The 26,732-nt window shown below is 37.3% G+C and overlaps 1 protein-coding gene across 1 annotated transcript in view; it reads left to right on the top strand.

Moving 5' to 3' along the window:
• CHD7 (chromodomain helicase DNA binding protein 7) overlaps positions 1–26,732 on the top strand; it is a 91,657-nt gene that overhangs the window by 38,856 nt on the left and 26,069 nt on the right. Inside the window, exons 3-14 of the mRNA XM_066563430.1 lie at positions 2,402–2,540; positions 5,875–6,012; positions 7,075–7,140; positions 12,051–12,106; positions 13,504–13,618; positions 14,994–15,077; positions 16,052–16,189; positions 16,286–16,407; positions 16,848–17,091; positions 21,675–21,851; positions 23,189–23,332; positions 25,584–25,839. Coding sequence (XP_066419527.1) covers positions 2,402–2,540; positions 5,875–6,012; positions 7,075–7,140; positions 12,051–12,106; positions 13,504–13,618; positions 14,994–15,077; positions 16,052–16,189; positions 16,286–16,407; positions 16,848–17,091; positions 21,675–21,851; positions 23,189–23,332; positions 25,584–25,839 — 1,679 coding nt within the window. The remainder of the gene's footprint in view (positions 1–2,401; positions 2,541–5,874; positions 6,013–7,074; positions 7,141–12,050; positions 12,107–13,503; positions 13,619–14,993; positions 15,078–16,051; positions 16,190–16,285; positions 16,408–16,847; positions 17,092–21,674; positions 21,852–23,188; positions 23,333–25,583; positions 25,840–26,732) is intronic.

The raw sequence follows: 26,732 nt of genomic DNA on the forward strand, positions 1-26,732 counted from the left end.
CCGCGGCCGCGCAGGTGCCGGGAGCGGGCGGGCGCTGATTGAGGGAAGCAGATGGCAGCGCTCGGTGGCCGCCGGCCAGCGGAGCAGGTGCTGGTCACGTGGCCGCGGGTTGCCGGGGCGACGCCAGCGCTCTCGGCGTGCGGATGAAAAGGCGAAGGGGGCCCCGCTTCAGCTGCGGCTTTTTGTGCCATTGGTGGCAGCCAGAGCGGAAACAAGCGCCGGCGGGGAGGGAGGGGAGCCCGCCGGGCACCGAGCGACGGAGGGAGGGACGCGCGCTGCCCGGCCCCGCCGCCTCTCGGGGCTCGCCCTCTGCTCGCGCTCCTCCCGCCGTGCCAAACTCTGCCCCCGCTGTGCCCGCGCTCTTTGCGCCGTGTCGAACTCTTCCCCCCACATCCCCTTTCATTTTTAATTCTTTTTAAAATTTTCACAGTTTAAGGTGGGCTTTTTTTGAGCTGTGTCGAGTCCTATTAATTTCACAGGATTGTTAGGGTTGGAAGGCACCTCTGGAGATCATCTCATCCAAGCCCCTTGCCAAGTCACCTAGAGCAGGTGACACAGGAAGGTGTCCAGGTGGGTTTTGAATGTCTCCAGGGAGGGAGACTCCACAACCTCTCTGGGCAGCCTGTTCAGTGCTCTGCCACCCTCAATGTAAGAAAGTTCTTCCTCATGTTGAGGCGGAACTTCTGGTTTTGTTTCTGGCCATTGCTCCTTGTCCTGTCACTGTGCACCACTGAAGAGAGTCTGGCACCATCCTCTTGATACCTGCTATTGAGATGCTTATATGCATTAATGAATCACAGAATTCTTAGGAATGGAAGTGACCTCTGTAGATTATCTAGTCTCAGTTGTCTTCTTAAACAGGCCCAGCTCCCACAGTCTCTCCTCTTAAGAGAGACGCTCTAGACCCCTAATCATCACTGTGCCCCTCTTCTGTATCCTATTCACTAGCTCCTTGTCTTTGTTTCACTGAGGAGTCCAGAACTGGACACAGTACTCCAGATATGGCCTCAGTAGGGCTAAGTAGAGACAATTTTGCAATAATACAAATCCATGTTCAAAACTCACAGTCTTTTCATTCGTAATTTTTTTTTAAATTTTTTTTAAACTTGGAAATCAGTGCTAGTTTATGCATAGGCTGCAAGGAGAAAATAACGCTGTAGCCAAGTTGTCAGAGTCCTGAAGAGACATGTGACTGTACTGGAAAATTTTAAATTACAGATCCAAAATACACTGTTGGTGGGCTAACGTACTGATCAAAATGAACAAACTTAAAGCTGTTGTTTAAATGAGAAATTACAAATATGAGGATCATGAAGAAAAAACAAACCTGGGCACTTTCCCAGGTATGAAAGTAAAGTGATGAGAATGTAGAAGCCATATAAAAGTGTCTTATATAGTGCTGGGTGACCTGTGCTTGCCATGTGTCAGGTACCAGTACACAGCTCTGCTCTGCTGTCAGCCATCTCAGCAACTTCCCATATCAAACCCCTCACACTGGAAATGGGCTGCTGGGAGCTGACCACAAAAAACAGTAAAAACCTGCCTCAGACTCAAAGGCTAGATGTGCTTTAAAATGCTATCTTCTACCGTCGATTTTTGTTGCCATTTAAAAATTTCCCCCCTGCCATGCTGCAGATCATTTCAGTTTGTGATTTGGTGACGGTGTATTTAAAGCTGTATTTTGATACATATGTCTTCACACATTTCCAAGCCAATGAGGGCAACTGGAGACAGTCCCAGCTCTTCAGGTGATGAATGTATTCATGGGGGAGGAAAGGAAGGAACTACACTCAAAACATCATTGTCAGTGGATATAGCTTTCTGGTATTGTGTAGATGCTGAGGTGCTAGCTGGGTGTTTCTTTCCCCCTGTACAAGCTGTGGTTACATGTATTGAAGCTGTATGGGTGCCCTCAGCACTGACACTAAAGTGCATTTCCTGCTTGGAAATAGCAGGGATTGTAGAAGAAGATGAATTCAGTCCTTTGTTTTGGTAATGCTTGCCCTGGTTCTGCTTACCTGGGCTGCACAGTTAATACAAGATAAGCACATGCGTAATCCTGTTTCTCTTCTCATGTGTCAGGTTGTCCAAACACTGCTTTCAGAAAGTGCAGGTTCTGAAGAGAGCAGCTCTTCCTTTCCCATCTCATATTTAGTTCCTTGTTGGGTACACATCGAGTGTCGCTGTCTAAGGTCTTGAAGGAAAGAAGGGAGGTGTCTGTTAAGGCTTGTGTAGTGATGGCCCATGCATCACTGATTTTGCAGTTACTTTGAAATACTTAAGAAAGGCAGTTGAAAATAATGAAGTCACTCAAAACAAACATCTCACGGATCAACTGTTTTTTAAGCACCTCTTGCTTATATTTTTCTACAAATACTGATTAAAAATACCTCTGTTTCAGTAGCAAGAAGCAAGATTCAGAAGCCAGTGCTGCGAAGAAAAAGGTTAACAAGGGAAAGGAAGGTTCTGAAAACTCAGATTTGGAAAAAACTCCACCACCATCACCTCATCCTGAAGATGAAGATGATCCAGGAGTTCAGGTAATGCTATTGTTGAAGTTCATTGTAGGCATTGACAACTTAGAAGCATAAAATACTATTTCTTGTGGTCTTCATTACAGAGATACAGGTATTTAGATAATTTCTGTGTTGTTTACAAAGAAGGTGAGAAATGAAAATCCACATGGTGAATATTTTACAAAAACAAGTATTTTTCATCATAATTTTGCTTTACAGTCTTGTTGCTTGCAGATATGTGTATAGTGCTGCTGCTGTTATCACACATTCTCTTTGATTGCTGTTGCAGTTATGATGCTGAATGTTCTGTTCTGTAGACTTAATAGTAGACTTCTGTGCTATTACAAGGTCTTGCTTATAAGCTTGGTGTTTATTCTTGCATTGGCTTTGCAAACCTTCTGAAATCAAGAATGAGGTGTGCCAGAGCAGAGTGTTGGAAATATGCATTTCAGGCACTTGTAGCTACACTGCTTTAGTGGATGAAGGGCTTTTTTTGCAGGACTACCAGTCATGGACTCACATTGATTCATTTTTCTTGACCATTGCACACCTATCACCTTCTGTCCAACCTTTGTTTCACGTAAAGCAAATCTGGAAATAGAGTAGCACAAGTTTTGTGTGCTCTGTCATTTGGCATGTTAAGAAGTGGTCAGCTCCTGGCTTGCTTCTGCTGGCAGTGTTTAGAGTGGACACTAAAAATAAGAATCCCCTCATGAAGAAGTGGGGGCAAATTGTGGTGGGGAAAGTATGAGACTCCTATGTAGTCATACCAGTGTACATGAAATGCACTGCATTTGTCCTTTGCACATCAGGTTGTGGATGGATTGCTTCTGGTTATGAGAGATATTCAGAGATATTCAGACCAATGATCAATTGGGAATGGTCAAAGTAGCCTGGTGAAGACTTTGGCAAACAGTTGTCCTACAAAAGCATGGTTTATGCCCTTCCTCCCACTATTTTCAAGAAGAATGTACTAAATAATGAAATGTGAGCAATCTAGTATATTCTAGTTAAAAACAAAAGAAGCAGTAGAAGAGCGTGCTCTTCCTGACTCCTTCAAATGGTGTATTCTGAATTAGAGAACTTAAGTTAAACCATGCAGATATTAAAGTGATTGAAGAATTAAGTTTTCTGTTCTGTGCTGCAAATCTCTGCCAGCTTGATTGATGACACTGGCAAAAGATGAAGAAACTTCAGGGGTTCGGATGGGTTTTTTGGGTTAGTTTGTAGGTGATTATATTCCATTTATAATTCAACATTTCTGCATGGATTGCTTGTTTTCAGTCTAGTGGAACAAAACCTTTCTTTTTTGTCAAACACAATTGAGTGATGTTTTATTTTGATTTATTATTATTTTGATTTTTTTTTTTTGTAAATAGAAGTGCTAGGGCACTTGCATCACTTTTTAATTAAATGTAGCAGAGTAGTTCAGGAAACTTTCTGTTTCTTGCACAGTGTATGCTATAATGCACTTCTTTGCATGAACTTAGGAAAGGGTTCCAACCATGTTTGCTGGGGCAGCTACAGTTAATAAACTTGTTATGTATTTCTCAACTGAGATTGATGTTACTCAGTTGTCTAAGACACAGTTGCTTTCTTAGTGTTAAATCCTGAGCCTTGTGTAGACATATTAGGTAGTAATGCACAGTGATGCATTGTTTTCTTTAAAGAGGAGAAATACTTGTGTGTTATGCAGGTTTTTTATATTCCATGATCAAACCTATTACTCACCTTCCTACCAGTAGATCAGTTAATAAGTTAATCTGGTGCAGGTAAATACATGCACAGTTTCTGTCAACAGCCCATAACAATTGCAAAACCACATTGAATGTAAGAGGAAACAGGAAGTTCATCAAGTCGAAAAAATATCAAATAAAGGCTACCATTATGTTTTAGGTATTCTTTCTGTTAGGGAAATGGAAGAAGAGATTTTTGGCACCAAAAATAATGGTAAGACTTACCTACAGAGTCAGAAGAAAATTGGTATTTTCCCATCAGTGATCATGTAAATCAAGATGCAAATTTGTCAAGTGTTACTATTTTGAAGTATAAAAATATTGTTTTCTGGAAACCCCCATAAGTTACTGCATTAAAGGTAGAAGTCACGTCACCATTGTTTAAAAGGATGATGTAAGCTTAGCCTTTGCTCAAAATTTTCATTTGCAGTTAAATAAGTAATTTCTATTTTTGTGAAGTGCACCAAGTATATATGCTTTAAAAAGAATAATTAGTTATCTAAAAGTAAGTATTTGACTTTGTCTATGTATATTGAGAGACTCAGGTGTGTAAGTCTGTTAAGCTACATAAGTATTTGCATGTATCAGTGAAGATGTGCAGTGGCTGAGAAAGATGTATAAATGAGTAGTGTTAAATATATAAATATGTAGTGCATCAAGTCATTAAGATGGGGTTTTTTAACATTCGATAGTCAACATAATTTTAATGTATACATTACTCCATTAAGATATTTGAAGCTCAGTTGACAGTTTTCTTCAGCAACATATGCTTACAGCTTTTCAAATATGTAACCTGATGCAGACTATCTGGGAAGTTGAATTTTATTGTTGTAAAAACAATACCCAGCATTGAACATCAAGTTGCAAATTCTGTCAAATGCATGTTTCTGTATTTTACAGGTTGTTTTGTGCAATACTGCTAAAGCTTTATCTCATCCTTGTGGTGAGGGTATGGGAGCACAGAAATCATGTTTTCAATTTGGGGTGGTTCAAGTTTTCCATTCTCCTCTATTAGTTTGGGGTCTTTTCCCATGCTGTGCTGCAGGATGCCTTTCTGAACAGTGCTGGGTCAGTGAAGTGAGGAAATCGTATTTCATTGTGTTTCCCCTACAAGATAATCCCAGTACAACTGGGTGGATGGGGAGAGGGGGAAAGCATGTTGTCACTGCTTAGCAACACAGTGGGCCATGCTGTGGAAAGGTGGTGTTTGGCTGCTGCACTGGTCATCTGTCAAAGTTTGTTACAGATGTGATTGGAGAGGTGCAGATTCTTGGGTTTTAATTGCTTTCTGAGATAGGCTTCCTAATTTTTTAAGGTAGTTTCAGTAATGTGAAAAAATGCCCCCCTACTTTCCAGCTTAGAACAGGCATAAAGTCAATTTTTATTTGTGGTTGGTTTTTTGTTTCATTTTAGGTTTCTGTTGTTTTTTCCTTGCAGAATTTAAGAATGGCTAACAGGTGGGAATGGTAGTGTCCTGAGACTGCTTTTTCTATCAGGGTGTTGTAGAAATTATAGCATTTACTGCACACTAATGTATTTGAGACACACAGAGAAGTTTTCTTGGTTATTCTGGTTCTCATCAGTTTTGTTTCTCATGAAAAATATGAATGCTTTCTGTTCAGAAACGACGCTCCAGCAGGCAGGTGAAGAGGAAGCGTTATACTGAAGACCTGGAGTTCAAGATTTCAGATGAGGAGGCTGATGATGCTGATGCTGCTGGAAGAGACTCTCCTTCAAATACTTCTCAGTCAGAGCAACAGGTCAGATATGAACAGGCTGGAAAGGTGGCCATAACTGCAGCATTCAGAAATCAAATATGTGCCCTTTTCCTGAAATGTGATTGATGGAATGTGCCACAAGGCATTAGTTTTTGCATTCTTAAAGAATATATCAACTCATGGCTTTGTTTGCAAGCTGATGATATACAGCTTGAAAGTTCAAGCTGAGTTCTTTGGAATTAGTGATCCCTAGGTAAAGGAAACCAAAACTGTACTGCTAGAAATCTAGAATGTACTTCTGTGAATTCAGTGGTCTGGCTTCTGTGACTTTAATAAACCACTCAAGCTTGTCCCCTGCTGCTAGGCACCATAAGAACTCCTTTATGAAATTACTGCCTTGTAGTACCCAGCAGGGTACACTTTATTCTCCATGCAATGTAAATGATGGATAAAATAGTTTGAATAAGATGAGGGGTAATACTGTAGAAATGACTGTTGTAACAATCTCATTGTTTTGTAGTGCTTTTTCAAAGAACTACTTCATTTAACTGATGACCTATTGGAGAATATATCCATGTTCTTTGGTATTTCATTTGGCAATTTGTTAAGCCTTGTGAAATATTGTATGTGATCTCCATTGTTAATTGTGTTTTATCAGGACGGTTGGGATGGTTTGCCTCCCGTTGCAATAGTGAATTAATATAATAGAGAATTGCAGGCAGTTTTGAGAGCGATCGTGTCGATACCTGCACTGCCAACTAGAGCTTCTGAACATCATCTGCTGTTTAGACTGTATGGTGCTGAAAGCATTTTAGGACAGGGGAAGTGCTCATGTTGTTATATCTGTTTATCTGTGCACATCAGCCTTCTTAACTGAGGGAGCTGGAGTTGCAGTAGGTCTTAAAAATGGGCTTAAACAAGTATCCTTTGATCATTTATTATGGTATTAAATCTCTTTGAATCCTCAAAGTTCTCCTGCTAGCAGGAGAATGTCCTCTTGGTATTAAGCTTCTGTTACAAAAAATTGTTTTAAAGTTTTTCTAACAAATGAAGTCTTTAACGAAGATGCACTCCCATAACTCTTGTATGCTCTTTATGATGTAGGAATCTGCTGATGCTGAAGGTCCTATTGTGGAGAAAATCATGAGTAGCCGTTTAGTCAAGAAAAAGGTAAAACATTTTCCTTCCCCTTGTATTTTAAATAGGCTAAGCGTATTTCTTCTGAAGCCCTTACTCAGTTCTTAAAATGCCTTGGATATTCCCAATTAAAAAACTGTTCTGTTGAACAGAGGAGGTTCCCTGAAAGTGTATTCAGATGGTATGCAACATGTTTTTCAGTAGACATACACAAAACAGATTGTTTAATCTTTTACTTGTTTCTTGCTTTTTTTGGATAAAAAATTTGAGTTTTGCAAATATACATGCTTGAGTGAAATCTGTGGTGCTCTTCACTTCAGAGTGATATTCCATAGGAGTTTGAGGAATGAGAGCACTCAAAAACCCATGCCCATAATTTTTGCATCTTTTGATGTCAGTTGTGCTTAGCAGCTGAAAAAAATTTACATGTGACCAAGTATGATATTCATCACAGGTGATGAATATTTTCCTTGTCACTATGCTAAGATGGTGAAAGAAACACTTGAGTTCAGTGTGGTTCCCTTATAATTCTGCCCTGCCTCCTAGCTAAGCTCTTATTTTGCTTACAGATTTTTCTAATCTGCTTCTCAACTTGATTGGTCTTTGCACTTCCAAAGTACTAGGGCTCTGAGAAGGAAGTAGAAAAGAACTTGTTCCAAAAAGGGCATGATTATATTTATAGATGCCATTGTGGAGCTAATTCTCTGACTTTTGTACTACAGTTGGACAGAAAACTGTCTGACTTAGACTGATACAGCATCATGTTGATCAGACTGATACAGCATCATGTTGATCTTTATTAACCAGCAATTCATCTTTGCCTCAGTGTTAATTTTCAAATTGGAGAAAGGAAATTTGCCTTTATTAATGGATTTCTTTTTTCAGTGTTCTGGTGGTTTGGGGTTTGTGTTTGGGTTTTTGTTTGGTTTTCTTGGGCAAGGTGGGGGTGTGTGAGTTCAATTTTATTACTACTGTCCTAACATAATTAACAATTTTGTAAACCTACATTCATTTTAATGTCACGAGTTCCTGTGATTCAATCTGGCCTGTTTGTGCATCTTCCAGCATAAGCTTCTAAGGCTTTTTGGAGTGTTTTTAAGTCTAGAGCTGTATTTTGTGTTTCAAATCATAGGCTTATTTTTCAGATAAACTTGAGGCAATATAAAGTGAGTATTTACTTGTCCTGATGGTCTGCTAGGCAGGAGAGGAGGATGTGGTCCTTTCATAAATGTCTTTACAGGGGAAGCTGTTTTTCACCAATTATTCTTCCCTTCTTCCTCTCCCCTGCAAACAAAGGTGTGATTACTCATGGGGAGTGTGTATTTTGCTGCAGTTTGTGGGAAGTAGTTGGTCTGCTGCCTACATGTCTTTGATTGCAAGCTCTGCTGGAGGCAAGCTCTATTTTGAGCTTTTTCTTTAATGTTTTTTATGGATTGTATTTGCAGGTTTGAGGGGTGTCTCTTCTTTCCCTGCTCTTCTCCCCAACCCTCTTCTCCAAATTTAAAAAAAAAAAAAGGATTTCAGGATGTTAATATTTAACATCTGAAGTATCCAACTGTGCTTTTATTAAAGGTCTTTTACACTCTTACTAACGTCATCAAAACCCTGGTTGTTAGATTACTAATCAAAGTAAAATTGCTGCGATCAGGACCAATGCATAAAATAAACGCGAGGAGAGGCTTCACTAGGAAACCTTTCAGTGGATTAGGTTGTAACAAAGATGTTGCATTCAAGTAAAGGACATTAGATAATGAGTACGCTTTTGGAGCAATATTCTTATCATAAAATCATGCTGGTTTTCTGAGAAATAGCCTTAGTCTAGCTCTGGAGTTACCAGATAGGATGCAGCCCTGTACTTGCAGCCATTTTTGAAACGTACAGAGTAAAAGGTAGAGCTGAGTTCCTGTTTGAAGTAAAAAAGGTGGCGTTTTTCACAGTTATTCCTAATGTGGAATGTTGAATTCCCTTGAATACTCTTTCTTCTTGCAGAAAGCATGAAGTATGTGTATCACTCTCTTTCCAAACCTGATGAGTTTGGATGTTGAAATTTTTCATTCAGTCCCCTTTGAATTCCTGCTTCTTAACTTTGAAAATGAATAGCTAGAACTGATTATGCTATCCAGCAGAAATAGCGCATATTTTGGAAATACAGGGAGTTGGTAGAACCCTGTACTTGCATGTTAAACATGTGAATGTCTCTTTTTGCCTACTAGTACATGTGAGAATTAGAACTAATTGAAATGTGTATGAAACCTGTATCTCTTCCTCAAATAAGTTTACAATTTTGGGCTGTTTATCAATTGAGGTGGTTGGGTTTTGTGTGTTGCTTTGCATCTGTTATTAATGAGTTCTTTCTGCTGTTTTTCTGGTAGTTGATAGTTGTGGTGGTTTGGGGTATTTCATGGTTTATTTTTTTCTTAGGTTTTGTTGGTTGGTTGGGTTTTTTTGCTTTTTTTTCCTTTTTTTTGTCTCTACACTTGAGTGGCTTATAAAACTAATTTTTGCCTTAGCAGTGTTACTGTATCACCTCTGTGGCAACGGCATGCCAGATTATGTGCTTTTGAATATTTGCTTGAATGAGGGAGTCATTTGTTTCTTCAATTATCTGCAGAGACTGTGAATCAGATCCTGGCCACACCTGGAAATGATAATTTGAAGTGTCCTGCATTCCCCAAGTCTGCCATGTGTTATTTTAGGACGTCTGTGTAATCAGTTTGGGGAGAATTTTGCATAAATGCTCTATCTCACCCTTTTGCCTGGTTAACATATGTGTACAGGTAGTGAGGAGTGCACAGTGACATCAGAGGTATAAGCTGCTGTCTCATACACCCTAAAGTGATGTACTGTTAACCTCTGCTTGAGTGCTGACAGTTGTAATTTGATTAAATTTTTGGAAGAGGACATAAGGCTGAATGGCAGACTAAGATTTTAAAAATATTTTTTCTGAAGTACTTTTTGCTTAGGTGAATCTTTCATGCACTCTTATGGAACATCTAATAACATAGACCAGTTAACATTACCTATTAGACAATACAAAATTGTGTTTTACTCACGAGAGTTACAGCATTTATCAAGATGTGCATTGTAAATTATTATTATTAAGTTGGCAGCTGACAGAAAATATGTTTGACTGAAATGCTGCTGAGGGGAGTGAAGTTGGTTAATATGAAACCTCTATATAAAGGTGTTTAATGATGTTGTCATTGTAATACTGATGGATCTCAAAGGATTCTGGTTTAAGAGTAATCAAAGAGACTTGGCTGTAATACATTTTAGATAATAAAAGAAGTTAATGTCTTAAAATTAGGGTTGACTTCTTAAAGACTAATTTTGCCTCAGGGCAATGAATAGGTTCCAATAATGTGGTCTCCAGCTTCTTTTTTCAATGCAGTTTTGATCTCTAAATATTAATATCATCTTGAGAAAGGCTCTTCTGAATTTTTTGTTTTAAAAAGAATCTTGATGGTCTTCAGATTTCTTTCCTTTAACAATGTCTTTGTGAGTGTCAGAGAATTTCTCCTCTGTTTGGGTTTAGAGGATGGTTTGGATAGCTTATTTACTTTGATGGAAGATTCAAGATCAAGACGTAGCACCAGGAATCTTCTTCCATTCCTCTAGGGGAGAAATAGGCAGAATCTGGTATTGTTTCTCTCTCTCTAGGAAGGAGTACAAACAGACTGTACTGGAGTGATGTAAATACTAAACTGAAACTCCCTTGCTAATCAGGAAGTAAAGGAATACTGTGTGAATCAGGGACTGGGAATGCATGAACTTCACTGTGCTAGAACACAGTTTAATGCAGCTGCTACTGTTGTTCTTTAATTGCACTGCTGTGGAGGTGAAATCTAGCCAGCAACTAAAAATGACAGTTCAAGTTTCAGAGTAGTCCCTCTTGTGTGCGTGTGTGTTTGTATTTTAAATATATGTAGAAAAATAACAAAAGTTGTTGATTTATGCAGCAGTCAACAGTTTTGCCTGTTTAATGCTGCATACACAGTATTTATTACAGATGATGTTGTCCCTGATGAAATGTTTGAACCAGAAAATGCTGCTCTGTTTAAAATTTTCCTAAAGTTCATTAGTGAAAACAAACAGTTAATGTTGTGACATAATCTGAATTCTAAATGTGTGCCTGGTGCACTGTCCTTAGTTTGTCCTGTGGCTGGGTTAAGGAGCAATTCAACAAAGTATTACATGCCATATGTTATGCAATACTTTGGCACCAGGGATAAGTTAAGGGTAGCTCAACTCTTAGCACTGAATGCCCTTGGTTTTGCTGCTTTATGTCACAACTTTAACCTTGCTTTAAATGTAGTTTTTGGGTGTTAATTTAATTTGGCTGCTCTGTATGTGAGACATCTTGCCTGAGTGAATTTAATTGCACCATTGAGTAAAACTAAAGCCATGAACACTGATGCACTACAATTCTAGCAGAGGTATAAGGTTTAGTTTTATATGGCTTCTTGTTTGGAGTTATTAACTATATGGAGGAATAAACCCCCTTTAAAACTCTTTTTTAAAACATTACAAAACCCACAATGTAAAGTTGCCATGAGCCAGCCAAAAATAATACATATGGCATTCAGGAGTGCAGTTGCTAATTGGCTGCTGCCTGAGAAAATGGTACACTTGGCTTCTACTTAACACTGTGGGTTTGGCAGAAAGCCAGATTTGGGGTGAGGTTGTGAATGAAGCTGCATGTGGTTAGGGAGGAGTTCAAATGATTCATGTCTTGGAAGTTGTAGTAAGCAGTGCAGTATGTACTTGGGTAAGCAGCTGGAGGAAACTCCTCACCCATGTCCTCCCCCACAAACCTTTTCCTACACCTCCACTTGTGTCTCTGTGTGGGGACCATAGTCCATATCTCAGATAGTTTTTAAATAGTTTAATAAGTTGGGCTGTTTAGAGATTTAATTCACGTTTCATTATTTCTTTTCTTTTAGACGGAGAACGGAGAGGAAGTAGAAGTAGAGGAATTCTATGTAAAGTACAAAAACTTGTAAGTAAAGTTATGGGTTTGATTGCTATCCTTAAGTTCATATAACTTCCAAATAGCATTCAAAACTGGTTTTGTAACTGATACAAATTATTATCAAACTTTAAGCATATCTAATGTTTAATCCAAAACAGTGACAAATAAACAGGGGATTACCTTACATTGGTGGTACAGGGTTTGAGAGTGTTGTTTTAATTTGTGTTCTCTCCAAAATTAAATCCACAGGTTAAATTGCTCTGCTATTAAATACTTAAAGACTCATTATGCACGCAGGCTTATGAGCACACACCTGTGCTATGTAGGTCTAACTGCAAGTCTAGAGTGTGTGCAAACTACTCAAACATAACCCTTGATGTTGTATCAAAAACAAGATTTATGTTAAACAAAATGTCTAAGATAACAAACAAATGAGATGGCTTTCAATATTCCAGCAGATCATTAGCCCTCCACGAGAGGAATGTAATCATGGTGAGAGCAGCATGTTGTTTCACTTCTGGACTCTAAAACTGCAATGCAATCAGTATTTAAAATAAAATGCTTCATAGCTGGATAAGATCACTTTTCTTTTAGGAAAATAGCACACCTTGTGTATTTTTACCAAATTTTCTGTCTGAGAGACAGAAATCTGCTTTAAGGGTACTTGTGGCAGCTAACTGCACGTAGTTGACTTCACTTTAAATATGCTGTCATTTTTGCATCCTTTGCACTATATTGTTGATTATAAAATGTTTAATTGCTTAATTATGCTTTGTTTAGTTTTATTACATAGACATAATTTTTGTGTTAACTGTGCTGTCTTAGCACTAGAGCTTTTGACAGACTAAATTTATGGAGTGGGGCAAGTCACTTTGGCAGAGATACTGTTCCTTCTTCTATGTTGTTACTGTGGAACTGCATTTACGAGGGGGTTTTCTTTTCTCTCTGTCAGTCTTGAAAGACTCACAAGTAATTTTGAGTTACAATGCTGTTCTCACAAAAAAATTATATAGGATGGTAGTACTTAAAATATTTGCATCTTTTGGTTAACTTATGAAAATACTACTTTTTGCTAGACTATGATGTTAAATAGTGACTTTACCGTAAGTGTCTTGTATAGTAATTATGTTTTAAATATGTCCAATAAAAATCATCCTAGTTTTGTGCCAAATTAAGTATAGAGGGTATGTTTTCAAATTTTGAGTGGGAGTTGTTTCTATTTCCTGACAAGTTTCTCTATTAGTAAGTATAATTACTTTGAGTAAAGATGATTGGTTAAAAACCTCTATGGTAAAGAAGATAGTATCAAGTTTTCCAAGCATAGCACCACAACGTGCTGGAAAGATCTAGTTATCCTAGTGGAATAAATCAGGAGTGCAATGGAAGCAGAGTTTTGAGTAAGATTTTTCTGTTTCATCTTCTAGTTCTTACCTTCACTGTCAGTGGGCATCTGTGGAAGAGCTGGACAAAGACAAGAGAATTCAGCAGAAGATTAAGCGGTTTAAGGCAAAACAGGGCCAGAATAAATTCCTTTCTGAAGTATGATTTTTTTGTTTGTTCGTTTTGGGTGTTTAAGGAATATTCTTAGGAATTCTTGTTCTGTATGCAAGCAGAACATTTTTAATAACTCTGTGATATATCAGTAGCACCTATTCTGGTATAAAACATAAAGCATTCTGGATGCAAGTCTTGCAAGTTTAGAAAAGTCAAGTTTATGAAAGTCATCTATCCTGATAGTATGCTTTTTCCTATAGTTTTGATTGGGTTTTTTTTCCTTTAAGTGAGTGGCTGGTTATTAGCCTTGTAAGCCTGACTGAATCAGTACCATGTCTTTTTTCTCAGGAGCTGATTATGCCAGAAGAAATGCATGCTTGTTTTTATGTTATGGACTGCTGCTCACTAGGGATTCAAAGCTTTTTATCATCAATTTAATTTCACTTAGAGCCATAAGCAGTAATGTGGCAGAGGTCCTGTCAATAAAAGACCAGATCTGCTGATTTGTGTCTCTGAAAGATTACCTTTTAGAAAAATGCTGTCTTTTAAGAAAAAAAAAATAGTCTTCATGAGCTACTGTGTTTATTTATTTATATTTATTTTTACTGTATCATTCAAGCTGAAACAAAAGAACCTGTTGCAAATTGAAAACTTCCACCTGTTCTAAGTGAAGATAGCTGGAATTGTTTCCATTTTCTCTTTTTAATATATTTCCAAGTGGATCACAAGTTACTGTAAATATTTGGAATTTGTCATTGTTTCAGAAAAAACTCTTAAAATATACAGTCTTTAGTCCTTTTGGCTGTCTCTTTGGTTGAAGTGGATCTTAAAACTTAAAATGAAACGCAATGCTTTAGTATGGCAGAGAATCCTGTAAGTTGTTTAAGGCATAGGAACGAACCTGACAAATTGTGATTTTTAGAGAAACTGTGTATGCATGCATTGTGTTTTCTCTGCTTTTGAAATAATAATCTTTAAATCTTGCTTGTAAAGCGTTAGGCAATTCCTGTAGTTAAAATAATCCAAAGGCACTTAGTGTAGAAGGCTCTAATTTCTTTATTGCAAGCTGTAGTTTTCAAGAATGCTAAATGCATTGCATGCCATAAGCCTTTTCGATTGCTCATTAGTGAATTGTAATTTCACACTTCATTTAAAATATTCTTAAACATTCTCTCACAGTAAAAGGTTTCACACAGTAATTAAGAGGCCCAGTTAACAAAGTCTGAGAAGTCTGATTCCCTCACGGGGAATGATCTTGCTGAATTGTAGCATTTCAATTAACATGTTGAAGTTTGCCAAATATAAATTCTGTGTCACCGTGACCCAAAATATTATTGCCTGGTGAAATATATAATCATTTTCCCTCTCAGGAAGGGCTAATAGAGATATCTTTTATATTTTTGCCTCTCTCCTTGAACAGATTGATGATGAGCTGTTTAATCCAGATTATGTGGAAGTTGATCGAATCATGGATTTTTCACGTAGCACAGATGATAATGGAGAGGTAAACAAAACATTGTTTAGTGCATCTCTAGTCATACAGACATTGTGTTTAGAATTTCTTGTTTAAATTCTATATATTAATATTATTATTATCTAATATATTAATTAGACTTTATTAAACATTGAAAGAAACTACCACAGTATATATGTATATAAAATAGGAACATGTTTGAGAAAACATTAGCTAATGTAGCAGTTTCTCTTAAATAAAGGTGGTTAAGTGAGAATTCCAAACTTTTTAATAAGTTACCTATTTTTTTAAAAAAAGCACACAAAACAACCAACCAAAAGGCAAGAACAACAAAGAAGTTATTTAATATTGTAGATACATTGAAGATATTTAATATTGTGGAACTATGATGTTCATGCATGTAATGCAGAATTTAAATGAAAATTGCAAGAAGGAGTCTTAGCTAAATGTCATAATGGTTTAGACTACCTGTTACAGAAGAAGTCCTGAGCTCACTGTTACTTCATTTTTAATGACTTGTTCTGCAAAGAAGATGATTTTGTCTTCCAGGAGATTCCTTTTTGTTCCTGGGAGAAGAGAAAACTTCACTGGCAGTGTCACTGTTTCCATGTTGCTCTGTCAGTGAATGGTGACTTGGCTGACTTGTCTGTTATGAAGTTTCTGATGACGCTGATAAAACAGTTGATCTTTAATTACGTAGTAAAGCATAGAATTTTAAGGGCTGAAATGGGAATATTGTTTTGCTTCTAAATTTTAGCCTAACCTTACTGATTTCAAATGTGTTATTCTCAATTTGGTGGTAAGCCTGCATTCTCCAGGTTCTCATCTTACTTTGTTAGGTTGTCAAGGTGTCAGCCTGCTGTTTGCTTATCCTTCTGGCTGAGTCAGGCATTCAGGTCTGATCAAGCTTTTTGAATGTCATCTAGCCTGTAGATCTCCTGTAAAAAGGGTACACTTTTATTCTTTCTGTATTGTGAGATAATGTAATTTTTGTCTTAACAAAGCCTGTCACGCATTATCTGGTGAAGTGGTGTTCGCTTCCTTACGAAGACAGCACTTGGGAGCTCAAGCAAGACATCGACCAAGCCAAGATCGAAGAATTTGAGAAACTGATGTCTAGGGAGCCAGAAATGGAGCGTGTGGTAAGAATTGGCTCTAAATAGAGGATTTTATTTGAAAATAGTAAAGTAATGTGGTCTTTTAGAAACCACTAATGGGATTTGCTGTATTTGAAACAGGAGCGACCTCCTGCCGATGACTGGAAGAAATCGGAGAGTTCCAGGGAGTATAAAAACAATAACAAACTCAGGGAATACCAGTTGGAGGGAGTAAACTGGCTTCTTTTCAATTGGTACAACACGTACGTAAAACATAGCTTACTGCTGAATCCTGCTTTGGAAAAGCTTTTATTTGAAGCTTATTTAAAATAGCAGCCTTTTAAAGTAACCTGCTAAAGTGAGATTTTAGAATTGTTTACATGGCTCATTTTTTGCTGCAGGAGTCATATCCAAACTAATTTGGGGTGGAACATGAATATTTCAGATAGATTCTTGTAGAAAATGCTTTGGATTCATGCATGCCCCTGCTGCTCCTTCCTCCCCCTTGTGAACTTGAGAGGTAGATAGAAGGGATATATCCATGCTGACTGCATCACAAATCATAACATTTGTTTAAAATGCAAAATGTTATGATGCCTTTGCATTCTAGAAGTATCTGGTTTACTCAGGTTATTGCCTTACTGATTTTCTATATTTTAGGTTAGGAATAAATAATTCAGCCAGTTTTTATTCTTGTTTTCAGACGAAACTGCATTTTAGCAGATGAAATGGGGTTGGGAAAGACTATCCAGTCCATTACGTTTCTCTATGAGATATATTTGAAAGGAATCCATGGTCCTTTCTTGGTTATTGCACCATTGTCCACAATTCCCAACTGGGAAAGGGAGTTCCGCACCTGGACAGAGTTGAATGTGGTTGTGTATCATGGGAGTCAGGCGAGTCGGCGGACCATTCAGTTGTATGAAATGTATTTCAAAGATCCACAGGTAAAAAATCTTCATGACTTTTCTTTTTCTCTTTTTTTGTATATGCTTTATGGTTGCTTATTTATTTAAGGATCAATTAGTTTTTCAGTACTGGTATGTTAGGTTTCAGTTAGAAATACAGATAAATATACTAAGAATGCTTTTTAATATTGGCCAGTATCTCTCTGGGAATAAAGGGGCACCATGAAATGGTGCAACTTTTGTTTAGAGTTTCATTCTTTCATGCAAGGTTTTTGTTATTTTGTGTTTCTGAGGGGAGCTGGCAGAAGAGATTCTTAATGGAAAAACTCCTGTAAGTGGAACTAAGCTTAAAAATCAATCTTTGCCTACCATTCCAGGAAAGACCTGCTTGCAGAAATTAAACTTGTCAATGCCTCTTTATCAAATTTTGTAAGTCAGATATATGTTGAATGTGTGTTACTGCGCTTAGGTTGAATAGTTGTGAGTGAAGGAAAGCAGAAATTACTAGGGGTAGAAACAGAAAACAGAAGCTAAGAGGAGCAGCAGATCCCTACTCCTAAGTGCATGTCTTTTCCCAGGGTAAACAGAATTAAGGAAAATAAAATGTGCATACATTGAATGTTATTGCAGAACAATAAAATCTGCCTCACGTAAGAGAGAAAAAGGGTAGAAGTTAAACCTGTGGAGTACTATTTTCAGCTGAGCTTTAAAAAGTCATAGTGGTGAATTCATACATTTAGATTTTCTTAAAAACATTTTATTTTACACTACTGGACATTTTGATTAATAAACTAGAGAGATATAAAATCAATATGGCACACATTAAGTGGATTTAAAACTGGCTAGCTGATATTTCTTGATGTAATTGTTAATAAGAAGTGATTTGCATTTCCAGCATAGTTCTTCAGGGATTGGTTCATGTCCATGAGCTATATAACTTACCAATGACCTGAAAGAAAACACAAAATCATTACTGAGGAAGTTTTCAAATGACACAAAGATGTGGAGAGTGGTAAATGATTAAGACAGTTCATGGATACAGAGTAAGCTGTATTACTTAATAAATTGGATCCAATTTAGCAATACTCAGAATAGCTAAATACAGGGCTGTCTGTGGACAAGGAATAAAGATGATTCTTACCATAGGGAGAACTCTGCTCTGGGAAGGCTGTAAGACAAAAGCAGATCTTTTTTTGTCATGGCACATGACCAGTTAAACCACTGTGACACCGTGGTTAAAAGGGCTGGTGTAGTGAAAGTGCATGGGAGAAAACAAATCTTTAATATAAAGATGAGAAAAGCATTCTCCTCACTGTCAGTGATGTGATCAGTGGTCCAGTTCTGCTTAGTTCTCACTTCCATGTCCTCAAAGTGTGTTGAAAAACCAGAGTCTTAGAGCAAAGCTATGAGAGAGATTGCAAGATAGAAAATATACTTTTACAGGTAAAAAACTGATTAAAAACTGTTTTGAAGGTATGACTGCGGCACAACTTGACATGCCGTTAGGGCAAACAGAAAGAACTATGTATTTAAACATAGTAGAGAAACACATAGTAATTTATGTTAGTTAGAAGTTACAGCTGTGTGGTCTAGAAAATTACTGTTTTCTCAGCAATTTATCAAAGAAACTTTTAAATTAAAATCATATCTGTGTTTGTTGAAGATTTATTTGAGTAACAGTTGCTTTACTGAGGTCCGGTGGGCCAGAGAAGTTGTGTATGTCCCCGTCCACAGCAGGAGTGCGGGAGCTAGATGATCTTTAAGGTCCCAGTCCAGGCCATTCTATTAATCTCTAATATTCTTTATAATAATTCTCACATTTAGCTTCTTACCTAGATGTATAATACACAAATGAAGTGGAATTGAAATCAGTTTTTCTGATTTTAAAATAATTTCTTAGCAGAGATTGATATTTTATATAATTTAAAAATTTGGTTTATACAAATACTGTCTCTGCTGAATTGTTTCCTGTGTTAAAAATCATATTTGTTTGCTATTTGAGTGGTGCTTGTTCTCAGCATGTTCTTCCCCTTAGCAGTTACTTAGCATGAAGCCTGAAGGAATGTCATCTGAAAAATCCCACTTACCGTGCAAATTCTTAGTTATTTTGGCAATGTTGTTTCATTGATTTAAAGGTAACTAAAGGGATCTACAGCAAGATGCAGCAGAAAGTTTTGTTCCCCCATCGCCATATTCTTAACTCAATTCTTGCCCTGAGCGTGGCAGTCATTTTACCCCATAGTGAGTAATGACAAGGCACTCATGGCACAGAAAAATGAATGGTTTTCTGCTAGCTTTGCTCCCTGAACTGTCTTAAGAGTTGAATCAGACAATTACTGCATTTAGGGATAAAGGAGAAATGGAAAGAACTCATCCTTTTTGTGGCAGCTAGCTTAGATGTGTCACAAAATCACCTTCTGTGTTCCATTCTTTGTAAGAGTGCCAGCTGTGAAACACATGGTGGAAACCAAATTACAGGGAAGAAATCTCCATGTTCCGAAAAAAAGAGTCCCCATAGTGTTCACTCTGTCATTCTCTGAAGTACCATCACTGGGAATAGGATGGGAGACAAAAAGGGAGTGAAAGACATGGCTTAGCAGCATCATTTCTAGTTCCCTTGCCAGACACATCAACCCAGACATCAGGCATCTTTGGCTTTTTAGGTCTTAATATGAAAAGAGGCTTCTCAATCTGAGCTGTTTCTCAAAAAGACAATTGGACATGGAGAGTGTGTGAGTGGCTTTTGAAGGGCAGTAACAACAGAGAATGTGCATAAGGAATACATGTGTGGTAGTGTGATTTTTCAGGGTCAGCCTCAGTTACCAGAGTCAAGTTGTTGTGAAATGCTAAAGAGTAGTCAATAATAAAATAAATTTCTGCAGTGGTGTGACTTCATCAGTAAAGACATGGTGTTGTCAGAGACATTCTGTTGTGAGAAGAGGTTCACATAGAGAAGCTTGTTCTGGTGTTCTTGAGCAATATAACTGAAAGGTCTTCCTAGGGGCCCTTCCCTGGTTGGAATATCAAACAAACCATGTGTTTTTTCTGTATTATCCTACCTCTGAGAAGGAGTTCTGCTTTAAGATTACAAAACCTATATGTGCCAAATACAGCTAATGACAGAGACTTGGAAAAGAGCTGACTTGGTTTGTGGTGGAAATTTACTTGGCTCGTGAAAAGGTTACAGCATTTCAGTTTGCTGGCTTTCAAAGCTGCCCACTTAGTGTATCTTCATCTGCTGTTTGTTAAGTAACAGCTTTTTTGCCCCTAACAAGATAAATATTTCTGGACTATGCCACGAGAAAGCATTGTTGAGCAGGTCATTACTCTCGCTGAAATGTTCTTGATTTGAGTAGGCAGATTTAATGCTGAGTTCAGGATATCAGGTTTTCAATCATTTCATTGAGTCAGTAGCCAGTTCTGATCCCCGTGGTTTGGAGAGGATTATATGCAGGTCACTTATAAAAGGATTCAGTCTTGCACAGGTCTGAGGGAAGAAATGGTCACCTTACTGTAAAATATGTGTTTCTTTTGAAATGTATTCAATATACAACCCATGACAGAGTCCTTTGAAAATGTGGAATAGCTTTGAACTTGTGTAATGCTCATCCTTACAGAGACAGTTTTTCTGCACAGACCCAGTGACACTGGAGATACCAAGTTACATTTTTCTTTGAACACCATTGGGAAGAAGCTTAGCATAATGTCAGAAAGATGCTCATTTCATGTTCCTGAATAAACTTTATTCAGGGTTTTTTTTTAAACTGTCTTTATATCAGTGCTGAAAATAAGACTGAACTAATGAACCAGTGAATATGGTGTCAGACATCAAGTTAATTGTCCTGTTGAACTTTGTTTAACACAGACTTAGGAAAGTATTATGGAATTGTATGCAGATACACATTCTGCAATTAAAAGCTCAGATATTTGCTTCTGCTGAAGCTGTTCATTAGAGTTGTTGTAGATTCCCCATCCCTGGAAGTGTTCAAGGCCAGATGGAACAGAACTTTAAGCAACCTGGTCTAGTGGAAGGCATCCCTGCTCATGGCAGGGGTGTTGGAACTAGATGGTCTTCAAGGTCCCTTCCAATCCAAGCCATTCTATGAACTGTAGGTGTTTTGAATCCCGAGTGTCTACTGGGGAAAAAAAATTATAAACAGTGAGCACAATATTCAAATAGTCATAAAAAACAAACCTTAATGCACTTTTGCTGTATTTGGATTGTTTGGGAGGACCTTCATGTACCTTCAATTCAAGTAAAAAGAGAATTCTCTTGATGGAGTCTGAAAACCTTATTTCAATATTGCAGCAATACATTAATGCCTCAAGGCATTAGTATAATCCATATGAATTACAACTGAAATACTTGTAGAACTTCTTGGTAATCAATGTGCAGTGATACTGTAGGCCTATTTACAGGATTAAAAACAGCTATCATGAAGCCAGTAGCAAGCTTACAGAATTGGATTTCCCCATTTAGTCAGGAACAATGACTTAATTTGCTTTAAATGTCTTGTCCATTCTACTATTTTGTATTTTTAAAAAATAAAATTTGAAGGTGAAACAAATTGCTTCCTTTCTTTGCCAGGGAGTTTATTTTTAACATTTGCTGTTCTTTTTAGGGTCGTGTGATAAAGGGGTCCTACAAGTTCCATGCCATTATCACAACATTTGAAATGATCTTGACTGACTGCCCAGAGCTGCGTAACATTCCATGGCGTTGCGTGGTCATTGATGAGGCCCACAGGCTGAAAAACAGGAACTGTAAGCTTTTGGAAGGACTCAAGATGATGGATCTGGTCAGTGTGAATCTCTCTAATCTTTGAGTCTTCTGTAGTTTTATTACTTCTGATTTATGGTTTAATCAAAAAGTAAAATAAAAGGGTTTTTTCTCAAATAAATCATCAGGTTTTAAGAAGAACAAAAGAATGCAGATGAGAAAGTATAAAATACCTGGAAGCATATGCATACCTTCAGTTTTGGAGTGCTGATATTTAATAAGATTTTTCATTGATTTAGGTGTAGAATAATGTGGATTCTCTTAAGACAATAAAAATAAATTTATTCTTTCCTTTCTCTCCCTTCATGTGAATTAATCCATAGTCACTTCTTCACATAGACATTTATTTAAAAGTGTAATGTGGTCAGGTGGCCCAATTTGGCCATGAGAGTTAAACTGCTCTGCATTAATTTCAGCTCTTATGTTAATTTGTTGTTTGGCCATAAGGATAATCTTTCTTATTTACTAAGGAAGGACAAGTGAGTTGGTTTCTGATGCTTACATAAATATGTGTTATGTTATGTGTACAAAATAGGTGCATTAAATTCATAGAGAAAAATAAGACAATGTGAAGATATTTACCATTTAAAATACACAATAATTACTTTGTTTTGGGCAGAATATTCTTTTAAAATGTGAGAACAATGCAGTCATGCTAAACTAATACCTGTAATTCGGTCTTTTAAAATGCTGTATACCTTTTGTTTTTCTTATTGTGGTTGCTGTTAGAGGAAAGCAGAGCTTACACTCTTACAGACTACAGATAGAGATATGGGACTTTTCACATTAGTTCTTATTACTCTGTTAAATTTATGTTTGGCTCTGGGCTAGTTGCTGAACCTGTCTGGGCTCCTTCTCTACAGCTACTTTAGTCTCTACCACTCTTGTGCTCTTTAGCATGTAGTAGGAAGGTAGAACTCTGCTTCAGGTTTCCTGTTAGATCCTGTGTTGATCTCCTGGCCTGAGGAGATCAGTGCACTGAGGGGAATTGGAGGTGTGGTAAATAAATGATTTTTTACTGCAAATGATGGATTAGGTTCAACTGTTCTTTGCCATCTAAAGCTCATTGTACTTGTGAAAGGGATGGGACATTGTGGACCAGTAAAATCTGTTCTTGTATCTTGGAGGACTTTTGAAGCTGCTTAAGTAGTGAAGTGTTTTTCTGGGCTATCACTGAAGGAACACCAGAGTACCAGTTAGAAATGTCCTGAGAACAGTTTTATGTAAGTAGCTGGGGGAGGGGAGAGGAAGCAAAGGTGAGACAGACATATGGTGACACGGGGAAAGAATTTTGTGTATTTTTCCATTGGAAATTAAAGTGATGGATTCCTAGGCAACTGTTTCTTAACCTTTCAGGAGCATAAAGTGTTGCTTACTGGAACCCCTTTGCAAAACACAGTAGAAGAGCTGTTTAGCTTGCTTCACTTCTTGGAACCAGGTCGCTTTCCATCAGAAACCACATTCATGCAAGAATTTGGGGATCTTAAAACTGAAGAGCAGGTAAACTTATCTTGCACACTTACTTTTCTATTTAGATATTGTGAATTTATCCATTTTATTGTATATGAACTTCCTTATTTGCTTTTTAAAATAATACCTATTTTTTTCCTGGAATACCATGGTGGGTTTATCCCTTTTTTTTTTCTTTGTTTATTTTCATTTAGTTGAGGGTTTTTTGCTTTTGGTCAAAAGTAATTCTGCCTTTTCACTGTTTTGGGCTTTTTTTTTCTTTTTTTTTCTTTTTTTTTCTTTTTTTTTCTTTTTTTTTTTCTTTGTCCATTGGTCTTGCAGAAACAGGAAGACATTCCTTTTATTAAAATGTAGTGTTTAAAAAATAGAGGTGGGGTGTCTTGTAATGGTTTCTGGATGAAAATACTTCTATGAGAATTAACTTGTCAGTTGACATTCTTCCTTAAGCATCAGAGTGAAGGGACTCTCCCTGTAACTTCTGCGGAATTAATATCTGAGAGTTTTCTCAGTGACTTAAGTGCAACCAGGAACATACTAGAAACCCAGATTAACAAGAGGTAACCAAGTAGAGGGAATTTGGGTTTTTTACTCAGAAATAGATTTCTTGAGCTGTCCAAGAGAAGAAGTGCATAAATTATACAAAATGAAAGACCCTAGGTGCAACGTGTGTTATATCTCAAATGTAAAATGTTTCTTTGTATGTATCAAAATGTTTTAAAAGGCCAAACCACCTTAATATTAGGAGGTAACTGAAGCATGGCATCTTAATTTGGCCCTTTGCTTCCTGTGGTAATAACTGTGTGTATTTTTGTATGCAACTTTGCTGGCTTTGTCTGAAAATTCAATTTTTGATATCTTTCAACTTTTGACTGCTTGAATTTGTTGACTTTCTTTGAGAACAACTCTTTCACACATCATAGTCTAAATTACAAAATAGCTCTTCCTCTGGCCCCTGGCCTCCTGGCAAAATAGGATATGTTTCCATGGGTTGTGCATGCTATTACATGTCAGTCAGAATGGACACTGACCTGACTGAAAGTGAGCCAGATCTGATGCAGAAGCCATGTAGACCTGTTAATGAACTGTTTGAACTGGAGCTAATATATCCTAGCTCTCAACATAGCTTTTGTATGGCCAGCTCAAAATGACTGGAAGCTTTTGAATCCATACATGGAACTATTACTAAAATAATGCCAATAGCAGATCAGAATTAGATTGGTTCAACAAGTTCAGGAGAACTTCTTTATCTGTTGACACTTAGATGTTTTGGAATTGGGTTTGTCTTTTAAGTGGTGGGACAGGTTATGTGTTAATTAGTGGCTTGGGTTTTCCTCTCCATTCCTTGCAGTTGTATTCCATATATTTTCTCAATTGTTCATCCCTCTCTGCTAATTACCTTTTCTGTTCTGAAGTTGGATTATTACTAAGGGAATAATGTAAATTCAGGAGAAAGTATCTTTTGTTCATATTTCTGCTGTGCAGCTCTGCATCAGGAGATGACCAATTTCAGGGTGAATTTTTAGCTCTTCAGCACTGAGATGGTTTGTACGTTGAAGCACGGCCTAAAACAACCTAAATACCAGGTGTTTTGGTTTTGTTTTTTTTTTAATATGGAATACATTTGAGCTTTTTATGTAAGAGACTTTACAAAAACTTAAACTTAGCCTTTTTTTTTTAGGAAAACTAACATTTTCTTCTTTGCCCCTCCCACCCTTTAGGATGTGTCTTAATGAATATTCCAGAAAACCTGGGGACACTAAAAATTATCAGTGTCATAAGTGGTAACAGAAATATGATATTTTTAGACCAGTCCTAAATAGTTTTCTACTTCAGTAGATGTCAAAACTAGGGAAATAAGAAAATAATTAGAAGCAGATACCTGAAGTGGGAAAATAGCATTAAATACTGATTAGTAATTAGAAGTGAACTGCAAAAGTTATCTTAAAAGTGTCAGATTTGCTAATTTAACAAAGGGTTACTCTGCATGATTTGTGTGCAGTACTGTCCATGTCTAGAAGGATAGTTCTGAGTGAGATCTATTTAATTACAGACATCACTAAACTGAAGGGCTACACACCAAAAACAGACTTTAGAAATGTGTATGTCAATGAGTTAACAAGGAGAACTTGCTGCTGAGTCACTGAAGAAAGATTTTTTACAATGATCTCTACTTGGCATTTGAAGTAGAAAACAAGGTTTTTAGAATGAAGGAAATTGAAAAAAGAATATTTGATTTCTAGCAGTTTTAATTCAGTTATTTTATTAAACATCTGTTTTCCAGGTGCAAAAACTGCAAGCTATTTTGAAGCCGATGATGCTGAGACGTCTCAAGGAGGATGTGGAAAAGAACCTGGCCCCCAAAGAGGAAACCATCATTGAAGTTGAGCTGACAAATATTCAGAAGAAATACTATCGTGCTATTCTTGAAAAGAATTTCACATTTCTTTCCAAGGGCGGAGGTCAGGCAAATGTACCTAATCTTTTAAACACTATGATGGAACTAAGAAAATGCTGCAATCATCCATACCTTATTAATGGTAGGCTGCCTACTTTTCTCCTCATTTGAAAAATGGTTATAAAAATGTTCACTAGGTATAAATTCTATTTTAGCATATCTTTTTATTTATTCATTTATTTTAAGTAGAAAAGTGAGATAACCTTTTAGATTCTCATAGGTATGGATATCTGATAGCCAGGACAGTGCTGCTGTTGCAGCTGCTTTTTTCTGTGCTGCTTTTTTTCAAGGCTTCCTGACAGACTTAGCCCAGGCTGTGTTAATGTTGGTATTATTAAGTTTTCCTTTCTGTTATTTGTGAAAAACAAGACTTCAGTTATCATGCAGGTTGTTGGATGCTAGCATGAATATGGTAATTTTTTCTTCACTTATCATTAGCTGCTACTTACTTTCTTGCTGTCAAACATCATAAGGTAGTAACTTAAATCTTCTGAATAAAAGTTGCAGAGTAAGAAATTGTGATCAAACTTGCTTTTATGACCACCTGTTGTCAGTTACTTTTCTTAATTTGACTAGTAAGAGAAAGATTAGGATGAAAGAGTAAGAGTAAGTAAGAGAAAGATTAGGATGACTTCAGTGGCTTTTTCTGTGTGATGGGTTTAGATCAGGATTATATTTGGCAAGTAGTATGGAATCATAAAATATCTTAAGTTGAAAGGGAGCCATAGGGATTATTGAGTCCAACTCTCTGCTCCTCACAGAACTACCTAAAACTGAATCATATCACTTAAGGACCAGATGGTCCTTGAGCTCTACTTGTGGTGCCATGACCACTTCCCTGGGGAGGCTGTTCCAGTGACCAGCCCTGTGATGAACCAGCCAGCTCTGTGTGAAGTTATGCTTAACTTGTATGTGCTGGTCAGTTCTTCCCTTTGAGGGTGCAACACAATCCTCCATACAGGGTTGCATTCTACT

This window comes from Molothrus aeneus, chromosome 1 (genome assembly GCF_037042795.1).
Source record: "Molothrus aeneus isolate 106 chromosome 1, BPBGC_Maene_1.0, whole genome shotgun sequence".
In the NCBI taxonomy this organism is placed as follows: Eukaryota; Metazoa; Chordata; class Aves; order Passeriformes; family Icteridae; genus Molothrus; species Molothrus aeneus.